Source organism: Cricetulus griseus, chromosome 4 (genome assembly GCF_003668045.3).
Source record: "Cricetulus griseus strain 17A/GY chromosome 4, alternate assembly CriGri-PICRH-1.0, whole genome shotgun sequence".
In the NCBI taxonomy this organism is placed as follows: domain Eukaryota; kingdom Metazoa; phylum Chordata; class Mammalia; order Rodentia; family Cricetidae; genus Cricetulus; species Cricetulus griseus.
In genome coordinates this window covers 149353229-149375484 of record NC_048597.1, presented here as the reverse complement: position 1 = coordinate 149375484, position 22256 = coordinate 149353229, and the positions used below count along the sequence as shown (strand labels likewise).

The window sequence follows — 22256 nt, the reverse complement described above, 5'->3', positions numbered from 1 at the left end:
CTCCCAAGGTTGCCATGTGACTTCCACAAACATACCATAGCATGGTTCCTCCTACCCTCCACCATGGGGTTTAAAAATGCTTTTAAAGGGGGCTAGAGAGATGGTTCATTGGTTAAGAGTCTTGGAGCTCTCGTAGAGGACTGGAGTTTGGTTCCCCAGGGCCACATCAGGCAGCTTACCTGTAACTCAGTCTACATACTTGTGAATGTATTTACGTAGACACACACAGACACATAAATAAAGATAAAATGAATACTCTTCCGTTTAAATGCAGTTGGTCATGATGGCTGGAAAGCAAAACCAAGATCAAGAGTGGGGAGTGAGAGATGGCTCAGTAAGAGCACCAGCCGCTCTTGCAGAAGATCAGGGTTCAATTCCTAACACCCACATGACAGCTCACAATCATTTGTAACTCTAGTCCTAGGGTATCTCTTTTGGCACTACATGCACATGGTACACATATACACGTGCAGGTAAAGCACCCATACATGTTATAATAATAAAATGGAAAAAAGATCAGGAGTTCAAGGCCATCCTTGGCTACATAGCCAAGTCTAAGGCCAGTCTAAGCTACATGTTGTCAAAGAAATCTAATAAGAGAAAGTTTAAAAATAATTTATCCTAGCAAGGTGTGGTGGAACACTGTTGCAATTCCACCAAAAGGAATAGGAGTTTGAAACCAACCTGTGCTACATAGCAAGATACGACACAAAACAGCTTGGCCTGGTAGCGCTTGCTGTAATCTTGCTGTAATCCCAGACCTGGAGAACGTGCAGGGAGATTTCAGTCTAGTCCGACCCAGGTAGTAAGAACCTGTATCAAAGATCCAAACCAGCTGAACATAGTGGCACACACCTTTAATCTCAGCACTTCGGAGGCAGAAGCAAAAGTGGTCTTTGAGTTCAATCAAAGCCAGCCTGGTCTACAAAACAGTTTCTGGCCAAGCAGGGCTATATGGTGAGACCCTGCCTTGAAAAAAAACAAACCCTCCTCCAAGGAACAACAACAATCTAAAACAAAATTACAGAATAATAAAAATTTATCCTGTAGATATACATATATGCAAAGACATATGCATATGTACACGAAGTTTATTTGCAGTACTGTCTGCAAAACAAAAATCCTCAAAATAAACTAAATATGCCTAAGTTGGAGACTGATTGTAAGTGCATGGTACGGCTGTGACTAGACTGCATAATACGATGGTATTCAGGCTCCAAAGGATAATGATATATGTGCTTAGATGCTTTTTTAAAACTCTGAGAGAAGGACTAACAATGTGAGGAAAACAGCCCCACTCTCCCCAGACTTGGTGACATCTGCACTGAAATGTGTACACTTTCTCACCCAGGTGCCTCCGGATATCTGGACTTTACAGTGTGTATATGGCAAAGTGTGTCCCTGCAGGGCCCTCCATTGGAACCCTGTAGAGAAAGAGATACTCTTGGGTGGGGGTGGGGTGGAATGGGGGTAGGGAGCTGGTTTATTATCTCAGCAAGTACAGAGTCTCAACCAACAAACTGACTCCTGCCAAGGAGAACTCCTGCTGTCTTGCCTGCCAGCTGGGTGCTGCTCTTTGCTCTCTGATCCCCCGTCCTGTTAGTCCTCTGGCCCCTGCTGGCTGGGTCACTGGCCCTGGAACCAGCTCTCTGGAGTTAGCAATCCTGCTGGGCCATTCTTGGCATAGCCTAGTGGGGGCAGGGCAGATGTTAGGCTTCTGTGTCCCTTCCCCCTACAAACACATACATCCACACATATGTTCAATGGGTATCTATGTCCTGGGAAAGGTCCAGGAAGGGAGAGTGATGGGAGGCTACAGGCTCTGGGGGGATGTAAACAGACAAGGCTGTGTGTGCCTCTCTCTCTCTCTCTCTCTCTCTCTCTCTCTCTCTCTCTCTCTGTGTGTGTGTGGGGGGGGTGGGGCAGAGGCAATAATCAGTGTGAGTGAGATTGGGGGGGGTTGTCCTCAGACTGCTCTCTTGGGCAATTACATGCCAGCAGCCTCATCTACTACCAGCTGGCATATGAGCTTTGGACCACCAAGAAGTCTTCCCATATGGCCCCCAGCTTGGTCACTGGAAATTCCCAGCTACATTCTCTGGCTTTTGTGCTGGCACTAGGCCAACAAAAGTTAGCCTGGGGTAGTATTCTCTTGTCCAACCCTCTCTCTCTCTCTCTCTCTCTCTCTCTCTCTCTCTCTCTCTCTATCGATTCCCCCAAAACCACTCTTAGGTAGGACTCCTGATGACACATCACTTCCTTAGCCCAGTCTCCGAAATGAGACCCCGAGAAATAAATACTTGTTTTCCATATCTACCTCACCAACCCCTGAGCCATTCTCTCTTCTGTGGCTCTCTACCTGTGGAACATTTCTTTCCCTTTGAAGTCAGAACTCTATCAGGACTCTACAAACTTGACCCCTCCCACCCTCCTTGCCCCTGTCTCTGCCATTTCCCCTTTAACACCTCCTTTTCTCTCCCTTACACTTTCTAAAGTTTAACTCCGCAAGCTCCTGGGAAAGGAGTTCCTAAGGAGAGGCCCTCAGCAGTATAGGGACATGCCTGCACTCCCAGCACTTGGGAAGTGAAGTGGCACGAGTTCAAGATCATCCTTGTTTGTGAGGCAGGTCTGGACTACATGAGACTCTGCCTCAACAAACCAACAAACGAACAAGAGACCCAGAAAAAAAAAAAAAAAAAAAAGGAGTTGCTCGAAATTCAGCTCAGGCTTTTCCTTCAGACTAAGGTGGAGGTGTATAAATCAAAGGTGCAAGTTGACCCCCTCCAAGGGCATGGACTGTGTTTTTGGTGCTTGCAGGGCACCACAGATAATGAAATGGAGGTGGGAGTATGGCTACCTACCCCAGCTAAGCAAGAGACAAAAGCTAGAGTTGTGACAATTTTGGTGGCAGGCTGGCATGAGGAGGCACACAGGGGTCACACCCTTTGCACAACTGCCTTTGGGAGCAGGGCACAGAGCAGCTGTACTTGAAAAGGTGAAGGTCCCCAGCACTCAGGAGACAGGTGGATCTCTATGAGTTTGAGGCCAGCCTGGTCTATAGAGCAAGTTCCAGGACAAATTCTAAAGCTGGAAAGAAAGAAAGAAAGAAAGAAAGAAAGAAAGAAAGAAAGAAAAGAAAAGAAGAAAGGAAAGGTGAAGGGCTAGTTTTCTGGCTGCCCTGGGACCAGTGAGGGAAAATGGAAGGGGTTGCAGAATTGCTCTTCTCTCTATGGTTTCTATATCTGCCAGAGGAGACTTTCTGGGGACCTTGGTGGACGGGGAGGTGAAGGAAGGAGATGGAAGAAACTTGTGACATAGGGAGGGTAACTTAATCTTCTGGCCATCTTCCTAGAGTCCTCTAAACCTCTTTTGTCTTTAGATCTGGGCTGGTTTACTAAGAAGAAATAATATTCTAGAGATACCAACAAACACAGAGAAGGAAAGAGTGGAGTAAGACAAGCAGGAAAATAGGGAGGATTTTAAAAGTTAGTTTTAAAAAACTGGGAGGAGAGAGAGGGAGGGGCAAAGAGAGAGAGGGGATGGAGAGAGGTGGGATTCACACGAGATGGACCAGAGACAGGGGCCAAGAGTCCTAGAAAGACGATGGCTTTCCTCGTTTGTTCAGCTTCCAAACCCAGATGACAGGGATTAGGGAACAGCGGTGCCCACGGGCTGCGCTGCCGCCTCCGCTTAGGGAACCCAGAGCAAATACGCCCTGATCCCCACATAAAGGGCCAATTAACTGTGCGGTCTCCGGAAACAAATCCGCTAACAGGGTGACAAGCCCCTAGACGCCGCCGGGCGGTGTGTTTGCCCAGAGGCCGGCCAGGAGCAAATCAGGGGATTAGGATGGGACAGATCTGAATGGTGAGGAGGTTTGCTGTCTTCCCAGCTCCAAGGCAAGGCCATGTGGCACGAAGTTAAATTTCTGTCCTGCTTGGTCTTCTGATGTGATGGAACCTACGGTGACCCGCCAGCAGGAGGCCAAGCAAAAGGTCACCAGGATCCAGAACCTGAGGATCAGACCAGATTAAGTAGCCCGATTCATCCTTAACCCACGAGGGAACCGGTCTAGAATGGCGATGTCTTGTAATTGACAAATACAGGACTCCAGCACACTTCCGGTGTGCCCCTTACTTCTCTGGCTGAATGCCCTTCTCTTTAGTACCCCAACCTCAAGATTCTGCCCAGATTTGTCTTCGGTGGATGCACCAGGGACCCAGTTCAGCACCCGCAGATGACACACTGTCATATCCCTCCAGGGCTCTGATTCTTATGGGTCTAATGAGCCCCATCAACCCCCACCACTTAGTTTGTCCCGCCTTGAGGTCTGGTTCTGGGCATAGGCGAGGACTCAGAGGCACTCAACACACCAGAGTCTGGGCTTCTTTGGGAGTAGAATGCATTGTAGGAGTCTTGGGACAAACTTGCCAGTGGAACTACACTTCTCTGTTCTTTGGCCTGCTTCTAGCTTAAAATCGGCTATAGCTTCACCTTTGATCCCGGGACCTTCGAGCGAGCAGCCCACCTTCTTCTACGTTCCCTCCCTGTGCAGGCGCCCCGTGTTGTAACACAGTTTAAGAGCAATCCAAAACGCATCACTTGCTCGTCCGCAGAACCCTACCCCAAGATGGGAAACTTAGGATCTCTTTTTCCACATCCAACATCATTTCCAGTTTAGGGAAAGTGTGGACATGAAGGGTCGTGAACGAGGATGGTTGACCGGGACATCTCCAAGTTAAAAGAACCCTAAAAAAGTCAGAACCAGAGCTTTGGTTTTCTTGTTGCACACCCCGCTCCCAGAAGATGACCAGCTGTTGTCTGGTTCCAGCAATTTCGCTCAATTTGGCATCCACCCGGTTTATTACACTTTGCTTCCTTTGCCCTAGACTTCTTGGTTCCACTTTGGGTCTCTTCAATAAAAAAAAACAAACAAACAAACAAACAAAAAAACACTTCCTAAAACGTATCATAACAGATCAACGCACCATCCTAGTAAGTGCGAGTTGCCTGGCTCTGGGAGTCTCCCCGGGTTTTAAATAGTTCTGAGTACCCCGCAGGAATTCTTGACTGGGGCGTCTGGAGCAGGACTCCTGGTCAAGTTGAGTCACCGTATTCCCTGGGCTTCTGATGCAAACTAGAGGATGGTGGGGGTTGGCTGCGTGGCGCGCGCCAAGGCGAGGGGTGGTCCAGCGGTGGAATTCTCTTTCTCCCACTCCCAAGTATCCCAGCAACCTGCACTTATGTTTTCAAACCCCAGGCCTAGGAAGATAATGGAAGCTGGGACATTGAGAGCTCAACAGCCTCAACAGGCTCTTCAATGCCTCAGTTTCCCTGACGTCCAAGAAAGGAGACAATTCCTGTTATAAATTTAGAGGGAAGAGCAGAGTCTGACAGAGCCTCAGTTCTCATCTTGGGGCCTTGGAGAAAGGAAAACTCTCCCGCCTGGTTCAGAGCAACATTTGATGCGAGGAGTGTGGGGCGGGGACTCCAACTCGCGCGCGCGCTGCCCAGCCAGTGGCCATTCTGATGGAGGTGGGGGTATAGAGGGAGGCGGATTAAGCCCTTAATTACGGCGTGATCCGAGTGGCACCTGCTTTCCGCCTGTCCAGCTCCCAGGGGACGCCGGCACTGGGGGGTGGAGAGAAGAGCCAGCGAAGGAGGACAGCGCGCTCCGAGGCACGGCCGGTACCCAGGCACGCCGGCAGGACAGCGGCACCGTGGCTGCCGCAGCGCGCAGAGGCTGTGGAGGGGCTTACGGCTCCCGGCCCGTGGGTCCCAGACCCAGGGGCTGGGCTCCGAGCCCCCCGCCCAGGACCCAGGCGGGCCGCGTCATGCTGCGCTACCTGCTTAAAACACTACTGCAGATGAACTTGTTCGCTGACTCCCTGGCGGGAGACATCTCTAACTCCAGCGAGCTGCTCTTCGGCTTCAACTCTTCTCTGGCAGCGCTCAACCCTAGCCTGCTGCCTCCTGGAAACTCCTCTCTCAATGGTGAGACTGCCCGATGGGGACCTGGGATTTGGAGATGGGGAGACAGAGAGGACTGCATGGAGGGGAAGACTGAAATGCTCCTTCCGTTAAGTCCAGGACCCAGGGGTGCCTATCAGGGCCCCTCTGGGGAATGGAGTCCCGAAGGAGCATCTGACTGGGGTGTCTGCCTGTGGTAGAGGACTTCTGGGTCCCTTTCCCCCTGTCTCTCCTACTACCCACCCACCACACCCACCCTAGGTGAGAGAACAGTGGTTGGTAGTGTGCAAATTCCAGACTAAAAGTAGGGCAGAAGCAGGAACACAATCGCTAGCAGGTCAGAGCTAAACTGGCCATTAGGTGATCCACCCAAATAGCGGATGTCACTTCAAGGACCTGAAGTTTTCAGAAAACTCACTCAGAGAGCAAGGGTGAGAAAGCCTTAATTTCGTAGGTGTTTTGTTGCAGATGGGACGGAGTCAGAGATCTTTTCAAGGAAACTTAGAGCTAAGTTTGTATCCCCTGTGAGGCTCACAGCTGACCCATCCTGGCAGAGTGGCGGCGAGGTCGTTACCGCTAATTACGGTGATTAATAAATAACTTGAGACAGAGCTGCCTCCCTGAGCGCCTCAGGCAGCCGGGAGAGAGGCCCGATCACGCCCCCTGCTGGCCATGCCAGGAACTCTCCCTTTGGGAAGCCTCTGTTGAAGTCAAGTTAGTGGGCCGGACTCCTCCCTCTAGTTACCCTCCACTTCTGAGAACTCTCTCTCTCTCTCTCTCTCTCTCTCTCTCTCTCTCTCTTCTCTCTCTCTCTCTCTCTCTTTCTCTCTCTCCTTTTTTCCCCCTCCCTTCCCTCTCCCCCTCCCTCCTACAGTACTCAGGTGCGGGGGAGGAGCCCCAGAGTCCTATTTGCATGGTCATTAGCTATTCATTAGGCTGCTGTCGAAGCATCTCTGGAGACCAGGAATGACAAGGAAGAAATTCCTGGGAAAGGGAGTCCGCAGCTGTGTCTGCAGGAATTAGGGGGAAAGAGTGGACCAGAAGGGTGTGGTATGTATGGAAGGAGTTTGAAGAGAGTAGGTAATAGGCTGGGATTCCCCGGTCACCCTTGAGGAATCCCCAAGAGGTTAGTCAGAGTTATTTTTACTGATGTCCCAGAGTCAAGTTCCACTCACCTAGAGCTTTATACATCAAACATCTCTTTCAAGCTTGAAACACCAGTGAGAAATGTAAGAAAGATGTTGACAGTCACACACTGCCACTAGGAAAACACAGTCATTGAGGGTGAAGAGTATCTCAGTGATCACAAAGCAGCGTAGAGCAAAATCTTGGCAGCAGGGAACTTGAATGTATTTTCATTGCACATGAGAGGTTTGTGAAGAGGGGGGTGAGGTGGGGACGCAAATACTAGAGTCTGGAGTCTCATTCAGGTAGAGACTGTAGGGACCATATTGAGGTACTGGAGAAGGACAGATATTCAATAACGGTAAACTTGTCATACTTACTGATGTTCTGTGCATTCTTCGTGGGTTTTGAACATTGCAGATAGAGAAGTGAAATCCATACGTGTGAGTGTTTTTGTTTTATTGAGCCCCAGACTGGCTATGTAACCCAGTCAGCCTTTGAACTCCTGGTTCAAATGCCTCCACACCCCAAGCATGGGCCACCGCTGGGCTGAAGTCAAATAATTTGTCCAAAGTATTACCTCTGGGAAGTGTCAAAATCTGAGATTCCCGCTCAGAGGATTTCAAAATCAAAATCTGGGCTCTAGCCACACCAGGAGCCTCTCTCAACAGAGTGTTTCCAAATCAGGACTGGATAGAATGGAGAAGAGAGATGTGTGAGCAGCAGAGATTCCATCTGGGAGGGAGATGACTGAGAATATTATTCTCTTCCGTACGTGGGAGAGAAACTGATTTTATCCCAAGCAGTCAAATCACTTTACCGGGACAGAGCCTGCACCAGCCATGGCCCAGCTTGCTCTACCAGAACTCTTAAAAGGAAGGGCAGGAAACGAAAGCTAATCCCCCACTGGGCTAGGAACCAAGAGGTCCCTGATGATCTTGGAACAGGGTAGGCGGAGTGGGGGCGAGAGAGAGAGGCGCAGAACAGATGCGCCCAGTAGTCCCTGGTTATTTAAGGACACCAGATTGTGCAAGGCTGAATCGCCCCCTACTGGCAGAAGCGGGTTAGAAATAATTTCCAAAGGTCGAAATAAGCTTGGCGTGGATATTTACCCATCCTGTCCAGGCGGGAGTGAGGGTGGCGATACAAGTGGGGGCGTGGGCATGGGAACATTTGCGGATGGGGATGACACCTAGATCCCAAACTTGAGGCAGGAGATGAACCAGGTTCGGACGAAAGTCTGTAGACCGAGAGAGGCAGGGGTAGAACCTACAGATAAACTGATCCAAGACAGCGAGGAGGAAGAGGCATTTCTTTCCCGTTTCTTAAGACTGTGCCTTTCAGGAAAAGCAACCCTACTCACATTTCCTCTTCCACTACGTTTCATTTCCCTGACGTCACGGGATCCCTGTAAATAAAAACGAGGTTACCTAGGGCCTCATAGCCTTCAAATTAAGAACCCTTTGTAGTCTTAGTCCCAGCCTTTAACACCTTTTCTTAAATGAAGGACCCAAGACAATTCACCTTGTCCATTTCCCCTATGGGACCAGGGATCACTCAGAGGTTAATTCAGTGTCTGCTGTGGTACAATGTGCATGATTGCTCACTGAGCAAGAATTATACGTGAACCAGTGTGTGTGTGTGTGTGTGTGTGTGTGTGTGTGTGTGTGTGTGTGTGTAAACCAAACTACGAGGACACAGGTTCCTCACCAAGCCATGGCTCACCCCCATTTACACTTGTTAGGAAATGAGGTCGCGATCTCAAGGAGACCCAGAAAGACTTTCTGGTAGTTTGTGCCGGGATCCCTCTATAAATTGGCCTATCTGGGGACATTCCCAGGCTAAGACAGAGCCTATAGGGTTAGGGTCGGGGAGGTGGGGGGCAGATGGCGATGTGGAGGGCACTCTAGCAAAGGAGCATGGGACATGAGCGAGACAGGGGGTTCTATTACCTTCCAGAGCCTCGGTCTTTCCCCCAGTTGCCTTGCCTGGGCACTTTTGAACCACCTCCTTCTCCAGGGTCAAGAGTTGGGCCTGAGGATGCCATGCCCCGCATTGTGGAGCAGCCGCCAGATCTGCTGGTTTCCAGGGGCGAGCCGGCCACGCTGCCCTGTCGCGCCGAAGGCCGGCCTCGACCCAACATCGAGTGGTACAAGAACGGGGCGCGCGTGGCCACTGCGCGGGAAGATCCGCGCGCTCACCGCCTGCTACTGCCTAGCGGAGCCCTCTTCTTCCCCCGCATCGTGCATGGGCGCCGCTCTCGGCCAGATGAGGGTGTCTACACCTGTGTGGCTCGCAACTACCTGGGAACAGCTGCTAGTAGAAATGCCTCTCTGGAAGTAGCTGGTGAGAGTCGGGTCAGCTAATGCTTCTTGAGTCTGGGGCAGGCAGGAAGGCCTACAAAGAGTCGGCCTCGGGGATCTTTGGCCCACTCAGCATACTTTTTTAAAATAGACCAAAGGTCTCTAACGCCAAACCCTGACCTTGGAGGAGGAAGTGGGGTTGACTTGGTATTTTAGGACTCCACCCTCCTCCAAGACAGTCCCTCCTGTTAGCATCCAATTAAAACACACCACTCTGTTTATTCTTCTGGTCTTTCTCTACATGGCCTCTTGTCTTTTTTCAGTCCTCCGTGATGATTTCCGGCAATCGCCTGGGAACGTGGTGGTGGCAGTGGGGGAGCCTGCAGTAATGGAATGTGTGCCTCCTAAGGGCCACCCAGAGCCTTTGGTGACCTGGAAGAAGGGCAAAGCAAAACTTAAGGAAGAGGAGGGAAGGATCACTGTGAGTGTGTGTGTGTGTGTGTGTGTGTGTGTGTGTGTGTGTGTGTGTGTGTGTGTGTATCTGTGTGCGTATGTGTGTACACATGCACATGCATGTAGGCAATGAGTCTTAAAGGAGGAAGTCTTGAGACCTGGGAAGAATGTCTTGGTGTTGTTCAATGAAAGGTAGGGCCTGGGAAGAATGTCTTGGTGTTGTTCAATGAAATATAGGGTAGATCTGAGGTAAGAAAAGTGGATCGAGCCCGATGTGGTGGTGCACACCTCTAATCCCAGCATTTGTGATTAGAGGCAGATCCCTGAGCTTGAGACCAGTTGGTCTACAAACAGAGTTTCAGGATAGCCAGAACTACACAGAGAAACCCTGTCTCAACTCTCCCTCACCCCATTAAAACAAGTGGAGAGAAAACACCATAAGGCCCCAGAGAGTCTGTACCTGACACATGAATCAATTTCGTTGGTTTTCTTCATTGGCTTTTTACGAGAACCAAAGAAATTATATACACACATGCACCCTCCCCCACACAAACACATTTTGATGGTTGTAAAGGACCAATGTTACCATTGTGCTCTCCAGATACGTGGAGGAAAGCTGATGATGTCACACACGTTCAAGAGTGATGCTGGGATGTATATGTGTGTGGCTTCCAACATGGCTGGAGAACGAGAAAGTGGGGCCGCTGAACTTGTGGTACTGGGTAGGCATCGGGCACTTTGGAGTTAGGGGAGTGGGTAGCCCAGTAAGCAAGTAGCTGTTCAGAACCCCTGACAGTTCAATGGCTCCCACTCTGTAGAGCGTCCCTCATTTCTGCGTAGACCAATAAACCAGGTCGTCCTGGCTGATGCCCCTGTGAATTTCCTGTGTGAGGTGCAGGGAGACCCCCAGCCCAGTCTACGATGGCGCAAGGATGATGGTGAACTGCCCACTGGCAGGTGAGAAGCCCCTTCCTTCTGACAGCAGGGGGACCCAAGGAGCCCTAGATCCTACCTGACACTAGCACGGAGAAATCTATTTCCCAGAGCTAGGGGTCCCTGCCCGAACTTATTCCACATAGTGGGTACTATCTTGTGTACCACTTGAGTCCTGCCTTGCTTATCTTGACCCTGGTGTTTGTCCTGGGGGAGAAAGAATGGATTTGTAGCTGTGGCCAACCCAGCTTGGGGTGGGGAGTGGAGCAGGTATGAGATCCGGAGTGACCACAGCCTTTGGATCGGCCGAGTGAGCTCTGAAGACGAGGGGACTTACACCTGTGTGGCAGAGAACAGTGTGGGCCGTGTGGAGGCATCTGGTTCCCTCAGTGTTCACGGTGAGGGCTTCTCCCAGGACAGCTTGCAACGACGTTGTAGGAGGGGGGGCTCCTGGGACAGCTTGCATGAGCAATGTGGGGGGGAGAGAATGGCTAGAGGAGAGTGGGGAGAAGGTGCAGAACAGGAGGTGTGGGAGGATGACTTGAGACTTCTGGAAGGAGGGAGAAGGTGAAGCCAAAGAGATTTGAGCAAGGGCTGGGCGCCTGCTCCATTAAGCCAGCTTTGGACTTCCTACCACTGAGTCCCCGCTCCTTTGCCTTTCTCTCCTTCCCAGTGCCACCCCAGTTTGTGACTCAGCCTCAGGACCAGGCAGCAGCTCCTGGAGAAAATGTGTCTTTCCAATGTGAGACCAAAGGAAACCCCCCACCTGCCATCTTCTGGCAGAAGGAAGGGAGCCAAGTAAGTAGCCCTTTCCAAAGCTCTAACCAATTTGTTTTCTTTCTGGATCTTTCTTTCCCTTGACTTTCTGCAAACTTCTCTGCCAGCTTCCTCTCCCAAGAACTATTGCAGGTTATTTGGAGGGCTAAATAAAACGATGAAGATAAAGGGAGCCAAGTAAGTAGCCCTTTCCAAAGCTCTAACCAATTTGTTTTCTTTCTGGATCTTTCTTTCCCTTGACTTTCTGCAAACTTCTCTGCCAGCTTCCTCTCCCAAGAACTATTGCAGGTTATTTGGAGGGCTAAATAAAACGATGAAGATAAATAGCCCAGGGCAGTTGAACACTTGGAAAGTTCAATGGTAACACAGCAATATGATAGATGGTGCAGAACAGTCCTGAGTGGCAATTTCTGAGAGTTTTTATGTTGCCCAATGCTGTTTTGAGAGTATAGAGATCTAGCCAGGCTTCTCCTCCCCCAGGCCCTCTGAGCCATAGCTTTTGGGCATGAAAACTGTTCTGGAAAACAAGTATTGAAGGACTTAAAGCTGAGTAGGGTAGATTACATGCCCTATTTATTGCTCCATATATAGCTCCTTCCAACAGGCAGGGCTCACAGCCATCCCTTTTCTACCCAGTGAGCAACTCCAGATCACACTACCCAAGAGAATGGAAGTTATAACCTAAGTGACTTTCTCTAAGGCAAGAGAGAGACTGTGCTACCGGGACACAGGGTCAGTATAGTAAATCCATTATCCCCACGCTACAGAAAAACTACAGGAATCCAATCCTTGGCCACAGTTGTCATCTCCAGTTCTTGTGACTGCTGCATGTTTCTTAGGTCCTCATGTGATGAGAGTGGTGATGGTAGGAGGGAGGAGGAGGAGGAGGTTAGTCGGAGCCCCATTCTAGTCTGTTTGTCTTTTCCATGTGTCCATCTAAAGTAAAATGTTAAGCCAGAAAATATTTAGCATTTATCAAAGTGTTTTATAAAACTTTCATATGATTCCTTCATTTCAGCTTACTGAGTTTGACCCCTAAGCTTTGAGAGTCAAATTTGGGGAAACTGAGTCTCATAAAGACATGAATGACCCTGAGATTTTATTTTAGTTGTTGTTAATTAGTTGGTTCATTTTTAATTTTTTTCTTTTTTCAAGATTTATTTTTATGCACATTGGTGTTTTGCCTGCATGTATGTCTGTGTGAGGATACCGTATCCCCTATGTAAACATATCCCCTAGAACTGGAGTTACAGACAATTGTAAGCTACCATGCAGGTGTTAGGAATTGAACCTGGGTCCTCTAGAAGAGCAGCCAGTGCTCTTAACTGATGAGCCATTTCCCCAGACCCCAGTTGGTTCACTTTCTGAGCTAAGGCTGGTCTCTAACTTGTGATTCTCCTGTCTTATCTCAGGCTTAGTTCCTTAGACTTTTTTAACCAAGACACAGAACTGGCACATGGACCCCAAGATCTAGCAAATGCCTATCATTTTTGTGAATTGGCCTAACTAGTTTGGCCAGAAACATGTCAACGGCTGGAGGCAGAGTGCAAACTAGAACTTTAGGGCTTTTCTCAGCTGGTGCAAATGCTTTCTACCCCCAACTCAGTCCTTATCTTGCTTTGTCCCAGGTCCTGCTTTTCCCTAGTCAGTCACTCCAGCCCATGGGACGCCTCTCAGTCTCTCCAAGAGGCCAGCTCAACATCACTGAAGTACAGATCGGGGATGCTGGCTACTATGTGTGCCAGGCTGTCAGTGTGGCTGGTAGCATCCTGGCCAAGGCCCTGTTAGAGATAAAAGGAGGTATGTATCCATGGAGAGAGGAATGCAACCATGGTCTGCAAAGACATTGTTTAAAGAGATGTTTCTTTTGGGTGCTGATCAATGTGTCTAAAAAGGAATGGGGCATATTCCTGAGGGGTGTCCTTGATGTTTGCAACATGGTCCCAGGTAGACTAGAAATGAGTATCAAAGTCCTCTTGGGTAACAAGGAGGGAGGGAGGAGATGATGAAACAAGTAAGGCAGAAGGACAAAGGGCTGGTTTTCTGACCCAAGTTCTTCCTCTCTCAGCCTCCATGGATGGGTTGCCTCCCATCATCCTCCAGGGACCAGCCAACCAGACACTGGTACTTGGCTCTTCTGTGTGGCTGCCATGCAGAGTGACCGGAAACCCTCAGCCCAGTGTCCAGTGGAAGAAGGATGAGAGGTGGCTGCAGGGAAATGACTCCCAGCTCACCTTAATGGACAATGGCACTCTATACATCGCCAGTGTACAGGTTAGTGTCACCCCTAGAGCCCTTGTAACAGAACATCTATCTGGTCCACATTCCAACTCTAGTAAGTACCAACTAGGCATCTAATCCATTTCTACCTCTCTGCTCTCTCAGACTTCCTAAAGTATCCAGCATCTTCCTCATCCTTCTGTAACCTGCCTCTCCACCCCTTCACCCTACCTTACTCCACTCCCAGTGGGCCAGCACTCTACCTTCTCCTACAGGAGATGGACATGGGTTTCTACAGCTGTGTGGCCAAGAGTTCCATGGGGGAGGCCACATGGAATAGCTGGCTTAGGAAGCGAGGTGAGTTTATCCATCATTCTCCAGTCTTGCCAGCAGCTTCTCCAAATTTGCTTAAAAATAATTAATAACTCCCAAGCCTCAGGGCTAATTTTATCTTCCAAATGCCATGACCACGTTGGTAGGGATGAGGATGGACTGATGCACTTGGGAGGCAGATGTGAGTCTGGGTCAGTATACTATGTTACCTCAACCATCACCGCTGTCAGAGCTCCGCAGCTTCTCTAGGAAGGAGGCAGGTCACACTCCCCGCCCCCACCTCTAGCTAATGATAATTTATCACTGCAGAAGATTGGGGAGCATCACCAGGTCCTGCAACTGAACTCAGTAACCCTCCAGGGCCTCCCTCTCAGCCAGTAGTCACAGAGGTAACCAAGAACAGCATTACCTTGACCTGGAAGCCCAATCCACAGTCTGGGGCCACAGCTACCTCTTACGTGATAGAGGCCTTCAGGTATGGAGACCATTTCGTGTGTCTGTGTATGTATGCTTGCAAGTGTGCGTGCACATGTGTGCGTGTGCACATAGAGGCTACAGCATAGTGTCATGTGACCTCCCCCAAGGACTGTGAGACAAAGTCTTTCTCTGAATTTGGGTCCTACTACTTGGTTAGACAGGATGACCAGTCATCTCTGGGGAATTGCTTATCTCTACCCTTCTCCCCCAGCGAATGCTAAGATTACAGATGCATGGTATCACACCTGGGTTTTAGATGGGTGCATGGGATCTGATCTTCAGGTCCTCATGCTTACTCATGCTTACCAACTGAGCCATGACCCCAGACCCCTAGAGACAATTTTGAATACAAATCTGGAGACTTAAAAATAGGGGATCCTATGTCCTTAGGGCCTTTGCTATTTTGGGAGAATGAGTCTCTAGTCCCCTCTCCCAAGGTAAGGAAATAGTGGGATCCCACAGAGAATGGGTGAGATTAAGTAGACAAGTTGGGGATTCCTGGCTTAGACAGTCCTACATCCTGTTGTAGTCAAGCAGCTGGCAACACGTGGAGGACAGTGGCAGATGGGGTGCAGCTGGAAACACACACCATCAGTGGTCTGCAGCCCAACACCATCTACCTGTTCCTAGTGCGAGCTGTTGGAGCCTGGGGCCTCAGTGAACCCAGCCCTGTCTCTGAGCCTGTTCAAACCCAGGGTAAGGCCAGACACCTTATGGGTGTGGGTATGACCAATAACAAGGAATAGTACCCTCCCATCCAAACCACAGAGTGGTGGCCGTTCACAGGATTTTCTTTTGATATGCCAGGTCTATACCGATGACCTGGACCACAACAGGAGGTCATGTTTCCTTCTCATAGAGGGCCCTAGAAAGAAAAGAGGGAAAGATGATGAATGCGACAGTCACTCACCTCAGTAGCTCTCTAACCATTGAGTCTCTCAGCCATATATAGTATAAAGATGGTTAAGACTAAGAAGGATTTGGGAGAATCAAGTGCATATTAGAGACAAGGCATTGAGTAAAGAAGGCACAGAAAAAGCATTCACATTGGTTGCTTCCCTAGATTACCATTGTAAAAGAATCCCCTAACCTTGTTGTGCTATGCTGCATTGCATTGAGTGGTACAGTCTGTGAGTCAGGCAGAGACAGAATACAAACACAGCAGTAGTACAAATTTCTAGCTTTGGTGGCCCCTGCTGACTGGGCTCTTTGGTCAGCAGACAGCAGCCTATCTAGGCCAGTGGAGGACCCATGGAGAGGCCAGCGAGGACTAGCTGAAGTGGCTGTCCGAATGCAGGAGCCTATAGTCCTTGGGCCTAGAACTCTGCAGGTGTCCTGGACTGTGAGTATGGCATGGGGATGTGGTAAAGATGGGGATGATGATGGGGGACATGAGAGCATCTGAGGAGTGTGGGAGAGTCAGAGCTTAGTGGCTGGGGAAGGCATGAGTGGAGTAGGGGCTGGGCCTGGAAGTCCTATGTGACACTAGCCTCACCTGGCCCTGGAACACACTTTGTCCTGTCTCCTGTAGGTGGATGGCCCAGTCCAGCTGGTGCAAGGTTTCCGTGTGTCTTGGAGAATTGCAAGCCTTGACCAGGGAAGCTGGACAGTGCTGGACCTACAAAATCCACACAAGCAAAGTACTGTGCTAAGAGGACTCCCCGCAGGGACCCAAGTCCAGATCAAGGTGCAAGTCCAAGGCCAGGAGGGACTGGGGGCTGAAAGCCCTGTTGTGACCAGGAGCATTCCTGAGGAGGGTAAGGAAGGCTTTGGAGTGATGCATAGACTGGAGAGGAGGTGGGGGCAGGATTTGAACATCAAAGTGTCTGGGTGGGAAGAGAGGATACCTTTCTGTTCCCTCATGTAAGAGCAGGGAGAGTAAAGCTTGGGGCAGCTAGCAATGACTGTCTGTGTCCTTCTTCTTACCATGTTCCACCCTGGGCTAGCCCCCAGTGGCCCCCCTCAGGGAGTGGCTGTGGCCTTGGGGGGTAATGGCAACAGCAGTATCACGGTATCCTGGGAGCCTCCACTTCCCTCCCAGCAAAATGGGGTCATCATTGAATACCAGGTACAGGGTTTGGCTGGAGATTGGGTGAGAGGGCCAGGGACTGGGGATGTGGGTGTGGGAAGTGAGACTTAGGGCCCAAAGTTGTGATGGAGGGAACCTAGGGCTGACTTTGGGTTTGGGAGGAGTTTGGGAGAACGGAAAAGGGTTCCCCCTGACTGGAACCTCAAGTTTCTCCATGAGGCCTAAATTCAATTCCTGACCACACTTATATCCCGGTCTCCCTAGATCTGGTGCCTGGGTAATGAAAGTCGCTTCCACCTCAATCGATCGGCAGCAGGCTGGGCACGCTCTGTGATGTTCCCAGGACTGCTACCAGGCCTGCTCTATCGAACCCTGGTGGCAGCAGCTACCAGCGCTGGCGTGGGTGTGACCAGTGCCCCAGTGCTGGTGCAGTTGCGTGAGTCCGGTGGTGGGCATGGGAGAGCCGAGGGGGGGAGGCGCGAGCCGAGAGTGGCAGAGCTTTCCTTTAAATCTAGCACTCTGGGGGCAGAGGCAGGTGGATCTCTGTGAGTTCGAGGCCAGCCTGGGCTACAGAGTGAGCTCCAGGCTAGCCAAGGATATATAATGAGATCCTGGCTTTAAATAAATAAGTAAAATTAAACAATAAAAATTAAAAGTAATAAAAAAAAATGATTTGGGGGAATACTGGGGTAGTTGGGCTTGCGGGCCCGGAATGACGCTTTCCGAGCCTCTGGGTTTCGGGCTCGTCTCCTTTCATCTTTCTGACCCCCCCACAGCTTCCCCTCCGGCAGCGGAGCCCGGGCCCGAGGTCAGCGAGGGCCTGGCAGAACGGCTGGCTAGGGTGCTGCGGGAGCCCGCCTTCCTGGCTGGCAGCAGCGCGGCCGGCGGGGCGCTGCTGCTCGGGTTCTGCGCTGCCCTCTACCGGCGCCAGAAGCAGCGCAAAGAGCTCAGTCACTACACCGGTGAGAGCCACGCCTCCGGGCTCCAAGAGTCTGCGTGGGAGGGGCTTTGTGGGAGGGCGGGGTCTCCATTGACCGGGTGGGCGGGACCTGAGGAGGGGCCACAGGGAACACAACCTCCTGGGGAACGGAGCGCAAAAAGTGGAGAGCAAGCTTGGAAGGGAAAGGGCAGGGCCAGAGGGAAAAGGACCCCCGATTTGAACAGATGGGGTTGGATTTAACACGGGGACGCAGGCTTTGCCACTCAACCTCAGTAAACAAGAAAGTACGGTACAAGCCGGAGGTGGGCGGGGCCTGGACCAGGAGGTTGTGAGCCCCTTAATGGCTAGACTGGCTTACTCAAAGATCTATTCCTTAATAAAAGCAATCTCTGGAGAGATGACAAAAATCTCCGTGGTCAGAGATTTTCAATTTTGACTACATGTAGGAATCACTTGGGAAAACTTTAGAAAAAGATGTCAGAATGGCCGGGTGGTGGTGGCGCACGCCTTTAATCCCAGCAGAGGCAGGCAGATCTCTATGAGTTCGAGACTAGCCTGGTCTACAAGAGCTAGTTCCAGGACAGCCTCCAAAGCCACAGAGAAACTCTGTCTCGAAAAAACAAACAAAACAAAACAAAACAAAACGATGTCAGAATGTGACCCCGGGGGACAGAGGCAAGAGGATCAGGAGTTCAAGGCCATCTTTGGCCACATAGTGTTCAAGGCCAGTGTGGACTACATGAGACCTTGTCTCAAAAGGAAAAAAAGAGAGACGTGAGTCCCATTCCAAGACATTAGTATTAAATTGGTTCATTGTGCGACATGAATAGATTTGGGACCAGGACCAAGGAGTGGACAAACATAGGGGGCTCCTGACCACTCACCCCCTTTCCCCTCTTCTTTTTCCTACGGGTTCCTTTTCGGAAGCCTCCTTTGCCTACACGCCTGCAGGTAAGCAGCTCTACTCTCTGGGATTCAGAACCCCAGTACCAGCTCTTTACTTACCAGTTTCCCCCTTCATCTTCCCCAGTGTCCTTTCCACACTCAGAGGGCCTTTCTGGAGCCAGTGCTAGGTAAGAAAGTGACCTTTCTAATGATGCTTGTTTCTACAGAGAATGCCCCATGCACTCCAGGCTTGAGCACCTCTCTGTGTTCAGCCCCTCCCAGTTCCTACCCCTAACCATCATTTCTATCCGGTGACTCTTGATTCCCGATACCTTCCTCCCTGTGCTGGCCTCTTTTGGCTCCCCATTCCCAATATTCACCTGCTCCCCCTCAGGCCACCCATGGGCCTTGGCCCTGCTGCCTACCCATGGCTGGCAGACTCCTGGCCCCATCCATCTCGAAGTCCCTCAGCCCAGGAACCCCGGGGAAGCTGCTGCCCCAGCAATCCTGACCCAGATGATAGATACTACAATGGTGAGGAGCTCTAATCCCTTAAGGGCACACTTACCACCCCACCCACTTCTTACTCTGTCAGCCTCCTGGGGCAAATGGAAGGGAGCTGAGGAACCCTGGTCTTCCTGAAGTTGCTTAGTCCTTGGAGAACTGGGGCATGGACCTTGGTCTTAAGTCATAGAACGGCTATCAAATCTTAACCTTTGCCTTGGTTTGACATGTCAGATTTGGGGTGGGGGAGGAAGTTGATCCCATGGCATCCCCTTCTGCCTTCTGTTTTCCTTTGTCCCCTATGTTTGTGTGTCTGCCTCCTCCCCTGGGCCTCCCTCTTTCTCCTCTCCAGAAGCAGGAATCTCACTGTATTTGGCTCAGACTGCCCGGGGTGCCAATGCCCCCGGTGAGGGTCCCGTCTACAGCACCATTGACCCAGTAGGGGAAGAACTGCAGACCTTCCATGGAGGGTTCCCTCAGCATTCTTCTGGGGATCCAAGCACCTGGAGCCAGTATGCTCCTCCTGAGTGGAGTGAGGGGGACAGTGGTATGACCCCAATTCTTAACCTCCCCATTTCAGTCCTATCCGCAATTTCCTCCGTCCTCAGGCACCGGCCTGTCACTTCCTCTGACATTTTACCTCATTTCTGGCTCTTTCCTGCATGCTCCTGGTGTGCCCTTATCTCTTCTCCTCAGGAGCCAGAGGCGGCAAGGTGAAGCTTCTGGGCAAACCTGTACAGATGCCCTCTTTGAGCTGGCCAGAAGCCTTGCCACCACCTCCACCTTCCTGTGAACTAAGCTGTCCTGAGGGGCCTGAGGAGGAGCTGAAGGGCAGGTAACGATACTGCCAGCAGCAGATGCTCCTCACATATAGATAAGCCCAGAACATTCTAGGACAGGAAGTAGGCAGAGATGGTGTGTGTGTGTGTGTGTGTGTGTGTGTGTGTGTGTGTGTGTGAAGCTATTCAGCCCTTCTCTTCTCATCTGCCTTTTCCACCCCAGTTCAGACCTGGAAGAGTGGTGCCCACCAGTGCCTGAGAAAAACCACTTGATTGAGTCAAACTCCAGTGGCGCATGCCTGGTGGCTCCATCCCAAGGGGAAACTCCCTCCCCTACCTCTTCTTATGGACAGCAGTCCACAGCCACTCTTACCCCTTCACCTCCTGATCCTCCCCAGCCCTCTACTGATATCTCCCATCTCCACCAGGTGCCCAGGTAAGGATGTGTAGAATTCCCTGCACAATATAGACCCTCAGTATACATTTATTCAGTAGGTGGATGGCTGGGTGGGTGGATAGTTGAAGGGGGTACAGAGGTCTTATGGCTGTGCTCAAGTTGAAGCCCGATGTGGTGAGGAAGGTGAAGTCTGACAGAACTCTCGCTCATCTTTCAGGCTGTTTCTCTTTGGAGTGGGTCTGCAAACATCTAAGGCATTACATGCAAACATGGATGTCCTCATGCTTCCCTAGTTTGAGGCCTTGTGGTGGACAGATCATATCTTTAACATTGAGTATTTGGCCGAGCACACAGTGCGATGCCTGGTACATAGTAAGCTCTTGGTTTTATGGGGTGAACAAATGCTGAGACCTTATATCATTGCAGGAGGGCACCCCTTGGGCCAAGTTCTCCACTCAGTGTATCCCAGCCCACTCTGAGTAACCATGATGGGAGACCTGCTGGCATGGGTGCTGGCCCCACAGTCTCCTATCACCTCAGCTGCAGTCCTGTGCCTAGTACACCCAGCAGTGCCCCAGGTGAGCCTGCTGACACTCAACCTGCTCCTACCTCACTGTACCCCTCAAAGCTTATTTTCCCCTTTACCTTCAACCTTCTTTCTCAGTGCCTTCCCATATCTGCCCCCATTTTGTCTCCTAACACTACAGGGAGAACCCGCCAGGTGACTGGAGAGATGACACCTCCACTCCATGGACACCGTGCCCGAATCCGGAAGAAACCCAAGGCTCTTCCTTACAGAAGGGAGAACAGTCCTGGGGGTGAGGGGAGTCCTGGGTCTGGGAGATGGTGATAGCCAGTAGAGAGAATGGGAAGGATACCAAGAGGATGGAGTAGGTGTCACCCAACCTGGGGTCATTTCCTTGCCTCCCAGTGTCAGGGGTTGGATAGGAGATGTTTTAGTGTCAGGAGAAAGCAGGAGACACTGCTGAACAGAGGTTTCTCCCCAGACTTGCCCCCACCACCCTTGCCACCACCAGAGGAAGAAACAAGCTGGCCCTTGGGGCTGACAGCAGCAGGCAGCTCCTCCTCCCTAGAGCGCGAGCGCAGTGGAGAGAGGAGAGTGGTGCAGGCAGTACCTTACCACGTTGGGCCCCACCCAGATGGTAAGGAGAACCAGGGAAGGTGGCCCAGGGAAGGTGGCAAGGGGGGGTGGGGGTGAGGGGGTAGTAGGACTGGAAGCCCACACAAGTCCCCAGGGTCCCCAGCTTACCAGCTACCTTCAGCTGGATTAGTGTATCTGGTCAACATTGATGTTGACTCCTGTGTCTCACAAGCTCTAAGCAAAAGTCCTCAATTATAAACCTTAGGACTGAAGCAGAGGATGAGGAAAAGTGGGATCTGGGTGGTGTCCTCCCTTCCCTAAGTGCTCTGTGCTCTGGAATACCTCACATGTTTCTGAATCCTTGTCATGCCAAGGTCACATGTTAGGCATTCTGCTTCTCTTTAACCCTCAACCAGTCAGAGCCTATCAACTGTCCCTCAGTCATTACCCAGAGCTGGGAGAGTGCACAGGGTAGCCAGTGGACAAGCAGTGACAGTCTGCTTCCCTCCACGGGCCCAGCTGCACTTCTGGGTTGTGCTACAGAAGAGGCCTGGCTCCCATACGGCAGACCAAGCTTCCTGAGCCATGGCCAGGGCACCGGCACCTGTTCTACTGCTGGCAGCAATTCTTCCAGGGGTTCCAACAGCTCTCGAGGTTCTCGGGGCTCTCGGGGCCCTGGACGCAGCCGAAGCCGAAGCCGGAGCCAGAGCCAGAGACCAGGACAGAAACGTCGAGAGGTGGGAACCACAGAAACTAAAGAAACAGAGCAGAGGGCTGGGAAAATAGGCCAAAGGGAAACAGGCAAGGAGTGAAGGGCTTGCCAAGGACATAAGAGAGGGCCCAGAGGCATTTGTAAGAGTGGAGACCTTGTGAAGAAATGACAAGGGGTAAGGGCAGAAAGACACACGAGAGTGGAGCCTGGGTATACCATAGAAGTGGACCAGAGGAAATGCTGATCCCTTATGTGTGGCTTGTCACAAAATAGCACTGTTCCCTCGTCCATACCCCTTTCTCCATAGGAACCAAGAT

General features: G+C 51.0%; 1 protein-coding gene across 1 annotated transcript; it reads left to right on the top strand.

The window, feature by feature from the left end:
• The first annotated feature begins 5834 nt into the window (after window positions 1–5834).
• Window positions 5835–22039, top strand: Robo3 (roundabout guidance receptor 3). The gene is made up of 27 exons (XM_035444206.1): window positions 5835–5994; window positions 9115–9441; window positions 9722–9879; window positions 10453–10573; window positions 10670–10808; window positions 11055–11182; window positions 11458–11582; window positions 13190–13361; window positions 13630–13835; window positions 14057–14138; window positions 14424–14589; window positions 15121–15287; window positions 15812–15933; window positions 16123–16348; window positions 16538–16659; window positions 16885–17056; window positions 17397–17582; window positions 18488–18511; window positions 18591–18633; window positions 18840–18979; window positions 19302–19496; window positions 19646–19784; window positions 19952–20164; window positions 20552–20703; window positions 20833–20943; window positions 21133–21288; window positions 21771–22039. Exons 1-27 carry the CDS (start codon window positions 5835–5837, stop codon window positions 22037–22039), a joined length of 4221 nt encoding a protein of 1406 aa, XP_035300097.1.
• The last annotated feature ends 217 nt before the right edge of the window (window positions 22040–22256 follow it).

Excerpts from the sequence above, each read along its gene's own strand:
- Robo3 (XM_035444206.1), top strand. The coding sequence starts at position 5,835 with ATGCTGCGCTACCTGCTTAAAACACTACTGCAGATGAACTTGTTCGCT. Across the intron at positions 5,995-9,114 it reads TGGAAACTCCTCTCTCAATG|GGTCAAGAGTTGGGCCTGAG; the intron begins GTGAGACTGCCC and ends CTCCTTCTCCAG. Across the intron at positions 20,704-20,832 it reads TACACCCAGCAGTGCCCCAG|GGAGAACCCGCCAGGTGACT; the intron begins GTGAGCCTGCTG and ends CTAACACTACAG.